Here is a 17,225-nt window from a genome sequence, read left to right on the forward strand (position 1 = left end):
TTTCAATGACGTGGGGTAGGTTTTGTATTTTTTCTTTTTTGGTCGTCCAGTAAGGAAGGGGTTCTTCCAGCAACCATCAGGAGCATTCACTTGGTGGTATTTGTTCCTTAATGTTGGGCCTTATTTTCACATTTGCCTGTTTTTTTTCCTGAAGTTGGTACTGCACATGTAGAATATTTTTGAAAATATTCATAATTGACCTTGAGACTACAAAAAAGACATTGTGAACTAGTTTGATGTAGACCAGGAATGGATCCTCAGTGACTCATGCTTAATCTCAGTGCCCACACTTAGTGTAAATTCAGTGCTGCTACAGTGCTACTTTTATTTATCTATATACAGTTGATCCTTAAACAGTGCAGGAATTGGGGCACTGACCCTCCTACCAGCCTAAAATCCTAGGAGTCTAAATTAGAAACTAGAACTTATAGTCAGCCCTCCAGTGTAAATCTTTCGTCCTGATCTGTGGTTCTGTGTCTCTGGATTCAGACAACCTCAGATTGTGTGTGTTTGGGTGTCAGTCGCTCAGTCATGTCTGACTCTTTGCAACCCCATGGACTGTAGCCCACCAGGCTCTTCTGTCCATGGAATTCTCCAGGTGAGAATACTGGAGTGGTTTGCCATGCCCTTCTTCAGGGGATCTTCCCAACCCAGGAATCGATAGAACCTAGGTCTGCTGCATTGCAGGCAGATTCTTTGCTGTTAGTACTGTTATATTTACCACTGAAAAAAATCGGCATGTAAGTGGACCTGCACAGTTCAAACCTGTGTTGTTCAAGGGTCAACTGTATTTATTAAAATAAAATTTCCAGATAAACAAAGCTAGTCCAGCATGTAAAGGGGATTATTTAAAACTTTCCCCCAACACTTTAGGATGGGTTTCTTTAAAAAAAATAACTTTTGTAGGAAGTCACTTTGTATATTTATTATTTAAGTCTTTGTACTTAATAAGTACATTTAATATGATGCGACTTAGAATCTTCATTCAGTCAATGAGGAATTTTAAGAACCCAGTTTGTATTTTTCAGTTCTGTTGATTTATTTGCAGAATGTTATGCCCATGTGAACATCAATTTAATATAAAGAAACGTGGCATAGCAGTTGGAATTAATTTAGTGAAATAGTGCATCCTGAATTTATGCATAATTTTTAACTTAAAACATGCACTTGAATAGGCAGTGGTTTTGTAACTTTAATTTTCTTTGAGTTAATATTAGTGAAATAGAAAGAGAACCATTTTGGTGTTTTCATTGAGGGGCTGATTATTCTTTTTTAAGTCATTAACATTTTAGCTGAAGTGTTTGAGAGACTTCATTATCCACGAATGATAGACACAATAAACCATAGTAATTTCATTTGGGTGTTAGAGGAATCTTTAGTCCATGGATCATTGCCACCATATGCAAGAATGAGTTTTAGTTTAGTCAGTGAGTCTTTAATACATAGATTCATGCATGCAATGCAATTGTCTGAGCTGAAATTCCTCAGCAAACTTTTGATGAAAGTTAGGTCCTGTGAAGAATTTGATGGTCTTAATGACAGAGACATGCTGAAATAGCTATTCCCATCCTTAAGGACAACACTTGTAAGTAAAAGGTGTCTGTAATTTCAGGGACCAGTGAAGGAGCATTAGGCAAGTTTTAAAATGAGTTTTTGGGGAAGGGGAAATAATGCAATTCTTAAGTTGTGTGTATAAGCCCAATAACAAAGAGTAAACATGCTCTGAATATATTAGTGCCTTTGTTTAGTAAAATAACTGTAGGATTTGCTGTTCTTTTAATATTAAGTGATAGTTTTGTAATCTGCTTAGTGAATAATAGTTGCTTCCCAAGCCTTCTTTGCCTATAAGAAATTAACGACAGTAGCATGTAGCATTTATTTTGCAGTAGACTAGTCCAAGTAGAGACTTAGTTCAAAGCCATGTTAAAAAAACAGTGGTGGAAATGTGGAGAAGTATCTATCCAGGGGAACATTTTATGGGATCTTTATAACTGAACCAGCACAGAAGTAGTTAATGTAAACTTTTTTAGCCCTTCATGGCTCCTATGACTTGCCAGGCCTGTAGTAAAAGACTGTAATTCCTGAGATAAGACTGCAGACTGAGTTCACGTCTGTTCACTCAACTGTCCCCCTATGGGCAGCACTTGATGACCAGAGCTGCTTATGGATAAGCAGGAGCTACATAAACATTTTTGGACAAATTGTCAATGAGGACACAGAATAATGAGTTAAAAAAAAAAAAAAAAAACACCTGATCACAGAGAGTTAACCAGCTCTCTGTGATCTTTTCAATATAGATGGTCTCATCTTTTTTTTTTAACCTCAAGAAATTTCTCATCAACCTTTATAAAGTGGATCCTTATGAAAACAACTGGGTTTTCTCACATTCAGGAACACTGTAATGACTGTGACTTGTGAAGGCCAGCCAAGACTTACCAGATAAATTACAGATATGTCCAGGTGTTTCATGAAGGTGAAGATGCAAAATGTAAGCCTCTGTGCTGGCTTTCTTCCTCTGTGATTGTATAGTAGAGAAAATAAGTGCCAAATCTTAGAAAACTGACAAAGAATACATTAACATTGGGCCCGAGATAGGATCCCCAGGATATTAGAGCTAGAAAGGACTCGTGTTTTTCAGACTTTCAAAGCAGAAAAGACTTTTTAAGAAATGAAATCTCAATCAGAATTTAAGTTTATGAAACCAGTAAAAACAAGAACTCTGGCCTCCACCTTGGCGGATTTGCGTTGCCTCTGGGGGAGCCTCATGCTCTGTGCTCAGCCGTGTCTGACTCTGTGCGACCCCACTGACCGTAGCCCAGCAGGCTCCTCTGTCCATAGGAGCCTCCAGGGAAGAATACTGGAGTGGGTTGCCACGCTGTCCTCCAGGGGATCTTCCCCTCCCCAGGAATCGAACCCACGTCTCCTTTACCATTCTTTACCATTGAGCCACTGGGAAGCCCAGAGAACACCAGTACCCATGGTCTAGTCCAGCACCATGCTGTAGGTGTACCTGACCTGAGGCTCACAGGAGGGAGCCCTCGGTGCAGAACTGGAATCTGCATGGCCAGTACCTGGAAGCGTTCCTCACCACTGTGCTGCCCCCTTTGCCTCCATTAATACTAAGCCTGACTTGGTCAGGAGCTTGGTGTTCAAGGTGAATAGGCCCTGGTGATTAGCTCTCCACCTTGGAGAAATTACTTAAGCTCTCTGATACTCCCTCATCTGGAAAAAGCAGGCCTTACCTCATAGGTCTGATTTAAGGATTACTCAGCCTTTGCATACTTGAATTACTTAATAATTATTACTATTACTACCATCCAAATTCCATGAAACTTTAAAGACTCAGAAACTAAAACTGTGTTAAATAACCTCTCCTCAGTGGTGGGAGTGGTGCACCCACACGCCAGTCATTTTAGATTAACTTGGCCCTTTATCTGTTGATGCTTTTCTGGCCCCCAAAGGTGGTTTGATTTCCTAGAATCAGTTTGTTTTCCTAGAATTGAGAAGGATTTCCAGGTTGTCTGAATGCTCCAAATACTTTACACTTTTGAAAGCTTTCCGGGAGAATTTTACTTGCTGCCTTTACCTTCTTTCAGTCTAGGCCCCTCTAGGAAGTAGCAGCATTCACATCACCCAGTCACCATGAAGGGATGAACCCAGCAAGGAGGGCCATTCATGAGCCCCTCAGTGGCATTTTGTTGTGGTCTTTCAGAGAGTTGCCCTTTGAAAGAGTCACATTCGGTCTATTTTTATTTACGGTGTGACTACTCATTTTTCAAAGCAGGGAATGTTTCCTTGAAGAGGATGTTTTCAAAGGAAAGAGTAATGGAGGATTTCTTTATCCTTGTATCCTTCCTTGTATTACTTACCATCAAGTCCTTCACGTGCCTGTGTGATCATCCACTGTTTGACTACTGCAGTGGGATGGGTAGTGAACAAAACTGATGAAAACTCTGGCTTCCTGGAGCTGATGAGTTGGAGGGCTGCCAAGGAGGGGAATGATCAGTGCTACCAAGTCACTCTTTCTCGACCTTCTCTGCTGCAGGGTTTGCTTGGTAGCTTTAGATCAGCTGCTTCACTGAAAAGGCATAAAACTGATTAGCACAACGTTGGATGGTAAAGAACTTCAGAGGCATTATTAAGAGCAGTAGTATCCTGCCTTCTGATGTGCCATTACTTTTAGAGATGGATGAAAATTACTGAATTAATAAAGTCCTAGAAATGAAGGCTTGGTTTTCATTAAACTGAATCCAGTTGGTAGAATAACCAAGTGAAAAAAAGATGGGACTCCACTGTAGATCATTTTATTTCCACCACTGGTTTAGAACTAGTAACCTGTTTTGAAACAAATGGATGTCCAAATCATGCCTGTCTGTCATGGATGCCTGTCATTGTTCAGGAGCAAACTTGGACGAGAAAGCTAAAGATGCCATGGGTAAGGCAAGGCATGTTTCAGGTTTCCCTGTAGTCTTAGGTTGGGTGCTCTCTGCCAGCCCCCAGGACCTTATCTCTGGAGATTCACTCACACTGTCTAAAGCAATTTAGTAGTGCATTTTTATTAACTGCTTTAGTTTGGAAAATTATTAACATTTTTTTCTTTTCATAAATAGTGAAAAACTGTATTCACTTCCAGCTTCAAAGTCTGTGTGCCAGACTTCAGCTCAAGAAAACATTTTTCCTAAACACTAAACTACAACTAAATTGGTTGAGACACTGTTGAAGAAATAGGATATTGTAATATTGATACCATTGAAATCCTAGAGTACAGTTAAAAGTTAAAAAAAAAAAACATAACAAAATCATATTTTGAACTTGAGTTTTTTAAAAAGATTGCCCTTTGCATGTGGTATCAAACCTCATCTGTCAGCTTTAACCTACGTATTATTTCTCATGTAGTTTGAAGAGAAAGTTATATTTTCCAACTTGATAACAATAGCCTTCTTTTGTGTTTTGGTATCTTTTAGAAAACTGTAATCTCATCAGTGCTCCTGTTTGATATTTTTTCAAGTTTCCACAGATATTCATAGTAACTTTCTAAAAAAAGTACCTATAGTAAGTTTAATATGTAAACTAGAAAGCAGAGTTCCCATGAAGTGCTCCAGATAGTGAACATGTTAAAAGAACATTGTAAATTGACTCAACATTGTTAGTTATTTCTAGATTATTTGAACTATTTTGAGAATATTTACCACCAGCCTAATCTGTGCAGAACAATAATTGATAGCAGTGTGTCAGCTTTGAATTAGGGATTTAAATGAGCTACAATCGGGAATTTCCTACTGGCCCACTGTTTAGGATTCTGGACTTTCCCTGACAGGGACCAGGTTCAATCCCTGGTTGGGGAACTAAGATCCCATAAGCCGTGCAGTGTGGCCAAAACAAAAAATAAAAAAAGAAAACTGCATTAGTAAAATAGTTACCCTACTGATAATGTGCCAATATTTTTTCACTGTTGCACTTATGATTTCTTGAGCTGCTAGGCTCTTATGGCCTTTCTTTTCAAATGATACTTCAGTGCATGCCCAGTGAAACAAAACCTAAATCTGAAAAGTATATTTCTGAACATTAACTATTAGTGTGACTAGAAAATGTTTTATGAAGAGATCATGTGAATTCCAAGTATTTAAACCTTACTATTAAAGGTTGCAATTAATCTGAAATTAATAGTTGTAGTTTTTTAATCAGAATGTTAAAAATTAATTTTTAAAATAATTGTTTATAGTAGGAGTATTGACTTTTTATAGCAAATTTGATTTATTTGGTTTTCTTGTTGAATGTATGGCCCATGGCTTATTCTTCTAACAGGAAGAATATTAAATTTGAGAGTACAATTTTAAAATTACCAAGCACATGTTAATGAAATTAAATTATGTGTGTGTGTGTGGTGTGTGTGTGCCTGTGCACGGATGTTCCTTTGTGTTGCTATAGAGATGGTGTGTTCAGAGTCGTGGGAAAACAGAGTGACAGAAGTCCTGCCTGTGTTTATCACAAAAGTGTATTTGATGTTTTCCTTTAAGCTCGTGTCCTTCATTCTGTTTTATTCCTTTCTTAAAGCCGTGTGACTCTGGGTTTAACAAACAGAGACAGGTACAGAAACTTTCAGTGAAATCTTATTTATTTTTCTTATTTTAGTCTGTTAGAAGCAATCATTGGCAACTTCCTGCTGGGCTGTTTATAAACCTGTGCTCATTTTAGTGCCTTGGGTTTATTTTTAATAGCTGCTTTCAGCCTCTGCATGGCTCTCATTTCTGGCTAATCAATTCTAAGCTTGTTTGATAATTTACTGAAGATGATGATGTTACAGAGTGTAGTTTTAATCTACTTACAATATAAAATAATATAATTACATCAAAGTAATTTAAATGTTTTGTTTTACTTTGACCTGTAGGAATTCTGATTTGTCTATATTTTGAAGTTTGTAAATATTTAACAGTCTTAAGCAAACTAACATCTTCTGCATTCAGTTTTCTGTGTTAGAAAAACAGTTTTTTAGTAGATTGTGATATATACTGAAATGAACTTTCCTTGACTTGTAACAGGTAAATTTCAAGTAAGAATATGCATGATAAACTCTTAAGTATTACCATTCTATGTATTAAGTAATATTTTCTATTAAGAACTTAACAGATTGAATTATTGAATATACCTTTTCCTTGTCAACTATTGTACTTTTTCCTCTTTTGCGAGGTTTCCATCCAAAGATTGTTGTTTCGATACTAAGGGTTATTTGGTTTCAAAATAATTTCATTGTATATGATTACTTTAGAAAAAACTGGGCGAGTATTTACCATTTCTCTTTTATTCAAAGAAGCATATTGTATTTTAATATATTAATAATCTACTCCTTATCTTGATAAGATCCAACTCACAAATAATCAATAGTCTAACTATAGCTTTGATGGAATTACAGGGTACCTGTGTGTCTTTTTCTTAGAAAACTCCTAAAAGTCATTCAAAAATAATATGTATCTTCTACATAATCCCCAATGAGGGACAAAATATGTTTTCAAGTGATAAAATGTAGAAGTCTTGAAGGATCATGAAAGTAAAACAATGTGGAGTTTCCTGTTTCAGAGGAAAGAGTAGTGTCTTTATTAACGTGTCTGTCTTGCTGAATTTTCTGAGGCCCTTCTTAAAGGGAATGTTACTCTCTGCTGCTAAGTCACTTCAGTCGTGTCCGACTCTGTGCGACCCCACAGATGGCAGCCCACCAGGCTCCCCTGTCCCTGGGATTCTCCAGGCAAGAATACTGGAGTGGGTTGCCATTTCCTTCTCCAATGTCTGAAAGTGAAAAGTGAAAGTGAAGTCACTTAGTCGTGTCTGACTCTTAGCAGCCCCATGGACTGCAGCCTACCAGGCTCCTCCGTCCATGGGATTTTCCAGGCAAGAGTACTGGAGTGGGGTGCCATTGCCTTCTCCAATGTTACTCTCTAACATTTTACATTTCCCCTGCCCCCACACAGACAGAGTTAATCAGTTCCATGTCTGTTATACTTGTTCTTTTTAGCACAATTAAAAAGCTTTTTGTGATTAAAAACTTTTTTTACTTTAAAATAATTTTAGACTTCAAAGATACAAAAACAGTATTCCCCTAATATTAACATCTTTCCTAATTGTAGTGTATTTCTCCAGAACAGAAATGAAAATTTGTACAATATTCTTAATACAGGCTTTATTTTAATCTTACCGGTTTTTCCACTAATTTCATTTTTCTGGTCCAGGATCCAGTCCAGTTGTATTTTGTTATTTCTCCTTACAGTTTCCTAATCTGTGACAATTCCTCAGTCTTTCCTTGTCTCTTATGATCGTAAAACTTTTGAAGAATACTGATCAGATATTTTGTAGACTGCCCTTCTGTTTGGGTTTGTTCACCATTTCCTAATGATTAGAAGGAGATTATACATCTTTGCAAGAGACCCACAGAAACGTGATGTGTGTCCTCTGTGTGTCACATTTGAGGGTCTGTGAGGGCCTGCATCTTCCCAGTGGTCATATGGACCTCAGTCATGTGGTTAGGGCAGCATCTGCTAGGTTTCAACACTGTCAGGGTGTGTCTTTCCCTTGTAATGAATGAATATTTAGGGGGAGGTACTTTGAAACTCTGCAGATAATCCTGTTCCTCCTTGTACTTTTCTCATGAATTTTAGTGGTGTCTTGTGTACCACCGCTTCTGTTGTGTTTTCCAGGTGGTAATTTTCCTTTCCATTCTACATTTATTAATTGGAATTCTATAAGTAAAAGTTGTCTCTTCTTCCTCATTTACTTACTTACTCAACTTTTTATTTATATCAGTGTGGATTCATGGCATTTAATTCTGTGAATTATAATCCAGTACGATCATTATAATCCAGTTATAATCCAGTATGATCAAACTGTGCATTTGTGGTTTATCTAATCACGGAAATGTAGAGAAGTATAAATGTACCCAGAAAGAAGAAATAGGTTGAGGAATGAAAACATTTGAAAAACAGTATTAAAGATCATTTAAAAGATAAATACTGTTCAGCAATAAGAAAGAATGAAGTATGAATGCATGCTATAGCATAGATGAACCTTGAGAATATACTAAGTGGAAGAAGTGAGTTATGAAAGGTCACAGATTGTGTGGTTCTGTTTAGATATCCCAAATAGGCAAATCCGCAGAGACAGAAAGTAGGTCAGTGGTTGCTAGGGGTTGGGACTGGGTGTTGGGAGGCATGAAGGTTGACTGCTAATAGTGTAGAATTGCTTTTTAGGGCTCTGATAATGTCTTAAAGTTGAGTGTAGTGATGGTGTCACAGCTGTGAGGAGATACTTAACATCACTGAATTGTGTACTTTAAATTGGAGAATTGTTAGTGAATTATATTTCACATAAACCTATTTAAAAAGAAAGGAAAAACAAATATGGTTATTAAAAATTCATAGAAAGCATTTAAAGTTTCCATAGCACATAGTGGGTAATTAACACTTAAATATTGGCTGTTCTCATCCAGGCAGAAAATAGAACTATGTATAGAAATATGAAAACTAAATCGTGGAAATACTAGTGTTGTGCTGTACTTAGTATTTTTGAAGTAAGTGAACTTCAGACTATATAATATATGGCATATTTTAAATTTATATTTAATTAAACACAAGCTATAAATCAGATCAGATCAGATCAGTCGCTCAGTCGTGGTCCGACTCTTTGTGACCCCATGAATCGCAGCACGCCAGGCCTCCCTGTCCATCACCAACTCCCGGAGTTCACTCAGACTCACGTCCATCGAGTCAGTGATGCCATCCAGCCATCTCATCCTCTGTCGTCCCCTTCTCCTCTTGCCTCCAATCCCTCCCAGCATCAGAGTCTTTTCCAATGAGTCAACTCTTCGCATGAGGTGGTCAAAGTACTGGAGTTTCAGCTTTAGCATCATTCCTTCCAAAGAAATCCCAGGGCTGATCTCCTTGCATTCCAACCAGAATGCACTGGTTGGATCTCCTTGCAGTCCAACGGACTCTCAAGAGTCTTCTCCAACACCACAGTTCAAAAGCATCAATTCTTTGGTGCTCAGCCTTCTTCACAGTCCAACTCTCACATCCATACATGACCACAGAAAAAACCATAGCCCTGACTAGACGAACCTTTGTTGGCAGAGTAATGTCCCTGCTTTTGAATATGCTATCTAGGTTGGTCACAACTTTCCTTCCAAGGAGTAAGCGTCTTTTAATTTCATGGCTGCGGTCACCATCTGCAGTGATTTGGGAGCCCAGAAAAATAAAGTTTGACACTGTTTCCACTGTTTCCCCATCTATTTCCCATGAAGTGATGGAACCGGGTGCCATGATCTTCATTGAGCTTTTAAGCCAACTTTTTCACTCTCCACTTTCACTTTCATCGAGAGGCTTTTTAGTTCCTCTTCACTTTCTGCCATAAGGGTGGTGTCATCTGGATATCTGAGGTTATTGATATTTCTCCCGGCAATCTTGATTCCAGCTTGTGTTTCTTCCAGTCCAGCGTTTCTCATGATGTACTCTGCGTATAAGTTAAATAAACAGGGTGACAATATACAGCCTTGACGAACTCCTTTTCCTATTTGGAACCAGTCTGTTGTTGCATGTCCAGTTCTAACTGTTGCTTCCTGACCTGCATACAAATTTCTCAAGAGGCAAATCAGGTGGTCTGGTATTCCCATCTCTTTCAGAATTTTCCACAGTTTATAGTGAACCACACAGTCAAAGGCTTTGGCATAGTCAATAAAGCAGAAATAGAATATTCCAAATCATTAATTTACAAATTTTTATGGGACTATCTTACATTTGTAAACTTCCTGAGGCTCCCTCTTATAAAATGACTACCTTACTGTCTGTTCAGTATGGTCTCATTTGCTAGCTATATTTATATGTAACTAGGTATATTTTATTTATATACTGTGTGTGTATATTTATCTATCAATTCATAATAGAGTATTATGTTAATGCTTTCATGTTACAAATAATGTTTAACAAGTAGCTCCCAGGCAGTTTTGGCTGTCATAGTCTACTTCTCTCTTGATGATAACAAAAGAGGCAGTAGAAAATTTAAATTGACACATCCTTGGGGATAGGATAAATTATATTTATCATTTTAAGACTAAATTGACTGGTAAACAAGACAGATCATTTGTAACATTACCCTCTATACTAGTTGGCTTGTCTTCTCTTTATTTTGGTTATAGTTTCTATAAACTCTTTAAAAATAGACAATGGCAACAAAGAAAATAGAAAGTTGTAAGACCTGTTAAGCTAGGGTTCCAGTCTGAATCTACCACTAACTAGCTGTTTATTCTGTGAGTTTGAAGTCAAAACTTAGCTCTTTGGACCCCAGTGACCACATCTGTAATTGAGGAGATTCGTATGTAATTAGCCACAGGCAAATACCTCTTTAGTATGTCTCTGTATTCAGAAAATATTTTTCTTTTCAGTAAACACTAGGTTTATTATTTTGATTTTTATTTTAAATGAGACTGAATTTTGATGGATTATATTTACTTCCACATGTGTTAAGTAATACTGTTGTTTACATTTACACGATTATTGTATAGGTTCTTATCCAAGATCTCTTGGATATAAAATATGATCAAGATCTGAAAACTTGAGCTGTTGTAGACTATTAAGGTAATCTGTGAAGACATTTAAAGCTGCTGAGTGTTAGCACTTTTAAAATTATCTCATAGGTTTACCTTTTATATTTTTTTGTATGTTATAGGCATCAGTAATTCCCCCTATTCCTTTTCTTTTTTTAAGCCCCTGTCTTTCTGTTATTAAGGGCTACACCTTTCTCTCTTGAGGTTTGAGGTTAGGCTTTCTTGAAGTTGGCCTTGGGTTGGCTCATGGAACTTATGTCTTCTTAGAAAAGTGGTTTTGATCAGGCTATATCTGCTCTAATAAAAGATACTCTTTAAGGTAAACAGTAGCTAAATCTGTTCTCTAATGGCATGTCCCATGCTGCACACATTCACTGTTTTTACTTAAGTTTGAAAATGTATCTTTAATTGAAGTACTTTATAGTGTAACTTCATAAGTGTTTCTCTGTCACATGACTGCATATATCTGACATTAAATGCTGTTTATACATGTATTTTCCCACGACTTACCTAGGGATCAGGCCCAGCCTCAGGCACAATACCACTGAATTCGATGAACGTGGATGCAGTTTGTGAGAAACTGAAACAAATTGAAGGGCTGGACCAGAGCATGCTGCCTCAGTACTGTGCAACCATCAAAAAGGTGACCTGCACTTTTACCTGCTCACTCAAGGGCATGGGAGATGGGCTCTGTGGACAGCGAGCATTTTGTATTTAGGCTATCAAAGATGAGTTCTCTGCTGAGATGGGAAAGCTCAGGTGGAAATAGGTTTCTTACTATTTGTATCCTAAAATTGCCCTTTTGTGCCTTAGTTTAGAGATGGATAAAAGAAAGTGCTGTGTTACAATGCTACTTCACAATGATCTCATGTAAGTCAAAAGTGCTTGATGAGAAATATTGATTGAAAGCTCTAAAGGATTTCAGATTAAGGTTAACAACTACTTACATTTGCAGTATGCAGCATAGAACATTTGAAAGCCTTTTCTGTTACACTTTCTTTAGTTGTAATATTTGTAATTTAACAATTATCCAAGTAAACCACACTTCTTCATGTCCCTCTAATTCTCACTTTCATGTCTTAGAGGACTCTGATCATGTCCCGTTTGATAATACCTATGAGTTTTGGGTTTGCAAGGCTGACACATTTGAAGAGGTTCTGTTCTTCCTAGATCTTTTATTGCAGTTCCAGTAATTACCATGAACCTGAGATTTCGAGGATGTCTTCCCATGTACAGGGCTAACTGAGTCCCAGTTTTAATAGATATTTCTACTAAGTTATACTTTTTCTATCAGACATACAGTGAAGTAGAACTTTAACAACAGCATCTAGTATTTACATACTTTAAAGGATGGCATCTAAAAAGTTAATTACAAACATATATACTGTCTTACTGCCCCAAGAAAATGCACTGGTCATAGCAAACACCTTCTTCTAAGTGATGACTACACATGGACATCACCAGATGGTCAACACCAAAATCAGATTGATTATATTCTTTGTAGCCAAAGATGGAGAGGCTCTATACAGTTAGCAAAAACAAGACCAGGAGCTGACTGTGGCTCAGATCATGAACTCCTTATTATAAAATTCAGACTTAATTAAGTTGAATAAAGTAGGGAAAACCACTAGACCATTCAGGTATGACCTAATCAGATCCCTTATGATTATACAGTGAAAGTGACAAATAGTTTCAAGGGATTAGATCTGATAGAGTGCCTGAAGAACAATGGACGGAGGTTCTTGACATTATATAGGAGGCAGTGATCAAGACCATCCTCAAAAACAAATGCAAAAAGCCAAAATGGTTGTCTGAGGAGGCCTTACAAATAGCTGACAAAAGAAGAGAAGCTAAAGGCAAAGGATAAAAGGAAAGATATCTATCTGAAAGCAGCATTCCAAAGAATAGCAAGGAGATATAAGAAAGCCTTCCTCAGTGATCAATGCAAAGAAATAGAGGAAAACAATAGAATTGGAAAGATGAGATCTCTTCAAGAAAATCAGAGACACCAAGGGAACATTTCATACAAATAATGGGCACAATAAAGGACAGAAATGGTAGGGACCTAACAGAAGCAGAAGATACTAAGAAGAGGTGGCAAGAATACGCAGAACTACACAAAAAAGATCTTCATGACCCAGATAACCACGATGGTGTGATCACTCACCTAGAGCCAGACATCCTGGAGTGCGAAGTCAAGTGGGCCTTAGGAAGCATCACTACGAACAAAGCTAGTGGAGGTGATGGAATTCCAGCTGAGCTATTTCAAATCCTGAAAGATGATGCTGTGAAAGTGCTGCACTCAATATGCCAGCAAATCTGCAAAACTCAGCAGTGGCCACAGGACTGGAAAATGTCAGTTTTCATTCCAACCCCAAAGAAAGGCAATGCCAAAGAATGCTCAAACTACCACACAATTGCCGTCATCTCACAACGCTAGCAAAGTAATGCTCAGAATTTTCCGAGTCAAGTTACGCGAACCGTGAACTTCCAGATATTCAAGCTGGATTTAGAAAAGGCAGAGGAACCAGAAATCAAGTTGCCAGCATCTGTTGGATCATCAAAAAAAGCAAGAGAGTTCCAGAAAAACATCTGCTTTATTGACTACGCCAAAGCCTGTGACTGTGTGGATCTGAACAAACTGTGGAAAATTCTTCAAGAGATGGGAATGCCAGACCACCTTACCTGTCTCCTGCGAAACCTGTATACAGGTCAAGAAGCAACAGTTAGAACCGGACATGGAACAAAAAACTGGTTCCAAATTTGGAAAGGAGTGCGTCAAGGCTGTATATTGTCACTCTGCTTATTTAACTTACATGCAGAGTACATCATATGAAATGCCAGGCTGGATGAAGCACAAGCTGGAATCAAGATTTCTGGGAGAAATATCAGTAACCTTAGATACAGAGATGACACCACCCTTGTGGCAGAAAGTGAAGAGGAACTAAAGAGCCTTTTGATGAAAGTGAAAGAGGTGAGTAAAAAAGCTGGCTTAAAACTCAACATTTAAAAATGAAAATTAGGGCATCTGGTCCCACCTCTTCATGGCAAATAGATGGGGCAATAATGGAAACAGCGAGAGACTTTCTTTCGTTGGGCTCCAAAATCACTGCAGATGGTGACTGCAGCCATGACATTAAAAGACGCTTGCTCCTTAGAAGAAAAGCTATGACCAACCTAGACAGCATATTAAAAAGCAGAGACATTACTTTGTGGACAAAGGTCCATCTAGTCAAAGCTATGGTTTTTCCAGTAGTCATGTATGATGTGAGAGTCGTGTGGATGTGAGAGAAAGAAAGCTGAGTGCCAAAGAACTGATGCTTTTGAACTGTGGTGTTGGAGAAGACTCTTGAGGGTCCTTTGAACAGCAAAGAGATGGAACCAGTCAATCGTAAAGGAAATCAGTCCTGAATATTCATTGGAAAGACTGATGCTGACTGAACCTCCAATACTTTGGCCACCTGATGCAAAGACCTGACTCACTCATTGGAAAAGACCCTGATGCTGGGAAAGATTGAAGGCACAAGGAGAACGGGACAACAGAGGATGAAATGGTTAGATGGCATCACCGACTTGATGGACATGAGTTTGAGCAAGCTCTGGGAGTTGGTGATGGACAGGGAAGCCTGGAGTGCTGCAGTCCATGGGGTCCCACAGAGTTGGAGACAACTGAGCAATTGAACTGACTGATACTAACTATCTTAGTAACCATAACCTACATTTGGTCAGAAATGCTCAGATAGCACTGGTTTTCTCACAGATGTAGTTAATTCCCATTTGCAAAAGTGTCCAGCACTGCCTTTCCAAGCTACTGACCTTACTGTCTCCTCTAGGCAGCTTGATTAGAGTCAGGAGAGAGTGAGGCCTCCACATGAATCCTTTGTGGGGATTTTATTTCCCTCAGGACAGTGGTTTTCTCCCTGCTCAGCTCTTTGCTAACAGGCCCTTGCTGTTTAAAGCCCATCATGGCAGTTGGTTTCTTAAGAACTGCTAACCTCCTTGCATTTCCACAGAGGACCCCTGCCATAGGCTTGCTCCGTACAGTCTTTTCTTCAGAATTAATTTGGAAACTGGGCATTCTATTGATTTTAAACACAGGTATCTAATACTTTTACCACAGTTAATAAAGTCAGGTTTTGTATTTTTGTAAAATAAGTAAACTGCCTGTTTATTAATCAAGTAAATTCTATCATTCCTCATCAGAGACCCAGTGGTGATAAGATCATTTTTTGTGCATTTAATAGACTGGGAACCTTGTGGTGGACATTTGTGGTGGTTGAGGTTATCTGGTGTAGTTGATGAACATGTTTGTCAGTGCTTACTTTATTTAGAAGTAAACGAAGGCTTACCGGGGCTTCCCTGGTAGGTCAGCTGGTAAAGATTCCACCTGCAATGCAGGAGACCTCAATTCAGTTGCTGGGTTGGGAAGATCCGCTGGACAAGGGAGAGGCTACCCACTCCAGAATTCTTGGGCTTCCCTGGTGGCTCAGCTGGTAGAGAATCCGCCTGCAATGCAGGAGACCTGGGCTCAATCCCTGGGTTGGGAAGATCCCCTGGAGAAGAGAAAGGCTACCCACTCCAGTATTCTGGCCTGGAGAATTCCATGGACTGTATAGTCCGTGGAGTCGCAAAGAGTCGGACACGACTGAGCGACTTTCACTTCATTTAGAACTTTGTCAGTGAGTGACCAGCATGCTGACGGACATCTGTGTCCCCTCCCAGCAGCTTGCCTTTGTGCTCAGATTTTATAGGATTAGAGGAGAAAAGTTAACAGTTTTGTTACTGCTCATGGCAGGGTAGGTAGTTTCGGAAATAATTGGGTTTAGCTCTGAGGTTGATCCTTGTGATTTATTTTACTTGAGTGCCTGAAACGCTTGGGAAAGTATGGAGTGACTTATGTTGTTCAGACTCTGCTTGTTTACTGATTATTACATGGGATGATAACCTTCTTTAGGTCAGTGTATTCTAGTCTCTAGTATAAATGTGCTTTTTAATCACTGGAAATTCATAATTTCTCACATTTTGTTTATCTTACGTTTGTTTTTATTCAGGCGAACATAAATGGCCGTGTGTTGGCTCAGTGTAACATTGATGAACTGAAGAAGGAAATGAATATGAATTTTGGAGACTGGCATCTTTTTAGAAGCACAGTAAGATATTTTTTTTGTGTGTGTGTGTGTAATAAAGTTTTATTGAAGTATAAAGGAGATAGAGAAAGCTTCTGACATAGGCATCAGAAGGGGGCAGAAAGAGTACCCGCCTACTAGTCTTCAGCTGGATGTTATATAGTCACTAGTAGTCTGTTAATGAAAGAAAGGAATGTCTTAAAATTCAGAATGGCACCAGGCCCCAACTTGTAGATTTACAACATTTTATAAAAGAAGTGCCAGTAAGTACTGGTCTAAACTGATATTTTCCTGTATTTTTAAAAAACATGTAAGAATGACATTTTACACTTGTGTGTAGGGCTCCTGTATGTCCTGTTATGTAGAGTATATACAGCAGCTCTTAGCAATATTTGCTTTTTGGCATTTCACTTGGAAATATGGGAGAGAGACCACCTGCCAATTCTCCGTGCTTTCATTGACCAAGACACTCTCCTTGACCTCATTCAGTCAGGCTTCTGTAACCCTGTAGGCCTTGACCTTGGTTTCTGTTCTTGTTGGGCTTGTGTTGCCAAGTTGTAGCAAGAATTCTGTTAAAGTCAGTTTAGAAAGAACCTTACCCTTAATGTCTGATCACCTTCAATATCTGATCAAATTCCTCATCCCACCTCCCTCCCCCGCCCCCCGCCGCCCCTGGTGATGTGCTAGACCCCTGGCCTGCCTCCAGCATAAGTCCTGTCAAGATGGTTCGGCCAGAAAACACCCCTCCCCATCCCGGTACTCCTGAGGCTTCCTATTCGCATCTTCCCATCCACTGACCCCCTCACTCCTGGGCTGGAAATGCCCATGTGTCCGTGCTGCTTTCGGAATTGAGCCCAGTTCTGTCCAGAGCTCTCCTTGCCCCACTGCAGTAGCTCCTACTGCTGTAGCTGCCGTCCAGCTCTGCTGCTCAGTGACACGCTCCAGTCATGCTTCATCTTAATGTTACGTTACACTAGTAATGTAATGGCCAAATTAGAGTGTACTGTATGTACGAT

At 38.9% G+C, this 17,225-nt stretch overlaps 1 protein-coding gene across 14 annotated transcripts in view; it reads left to right on the plus strand.

Moving 5' to 3' along the window:
* The window catches only part of KIDINS220 (kinase D interacting substrate 220), a 96,226-nt gene that overhangs the window by 69,734 nt on the left and 9,267 nt on the right, over positions 1 to 17,225 (plus strand). For 9 of the 14 annotated variants that reach the window (XM_059891831.1, XM_059891830.1, XM_024999548.2 and 6 more), the window contains 3 exons: positions 6,055 to 6,087; positions 11,598 to 11,726; positions 16,135 to 16,233. In XM_059891831.1, coding sequence (XP_059747814.1) covers positions 6,055 to 6,087; positions 11,598 to 11,726; positions 16,135 to 16,233 — 261 coding nt within the window. The remainder of the gene's footprint in view (positions 1 to 6,054; positions 6,088 to 11,597; positions 11,727 to 16,134; positions 16,234 to 17,225) is intronic. The other 5 variants (XM_059891832.1, XM_005213104.5, XM_005213105.5 and 2 more) reach the window with 1 other exon arrangement.

This window comes from Bos taurus, chromosome 11 (assembly GCF_002263795.3).
Source record: "Bos taurus isolate L1 Dominette 01449 registration number 42190680 breed Hereford chromosome 11, ARS-UCD2.0, whole genome shotgun sequence".
NCBI classification, from domain to species: domain Eukaryota; kingdom Metazoa; phylum Chordata; class Mammalia; order Artiodactyla; family Bovidae; genus Bos; species Bos taurus.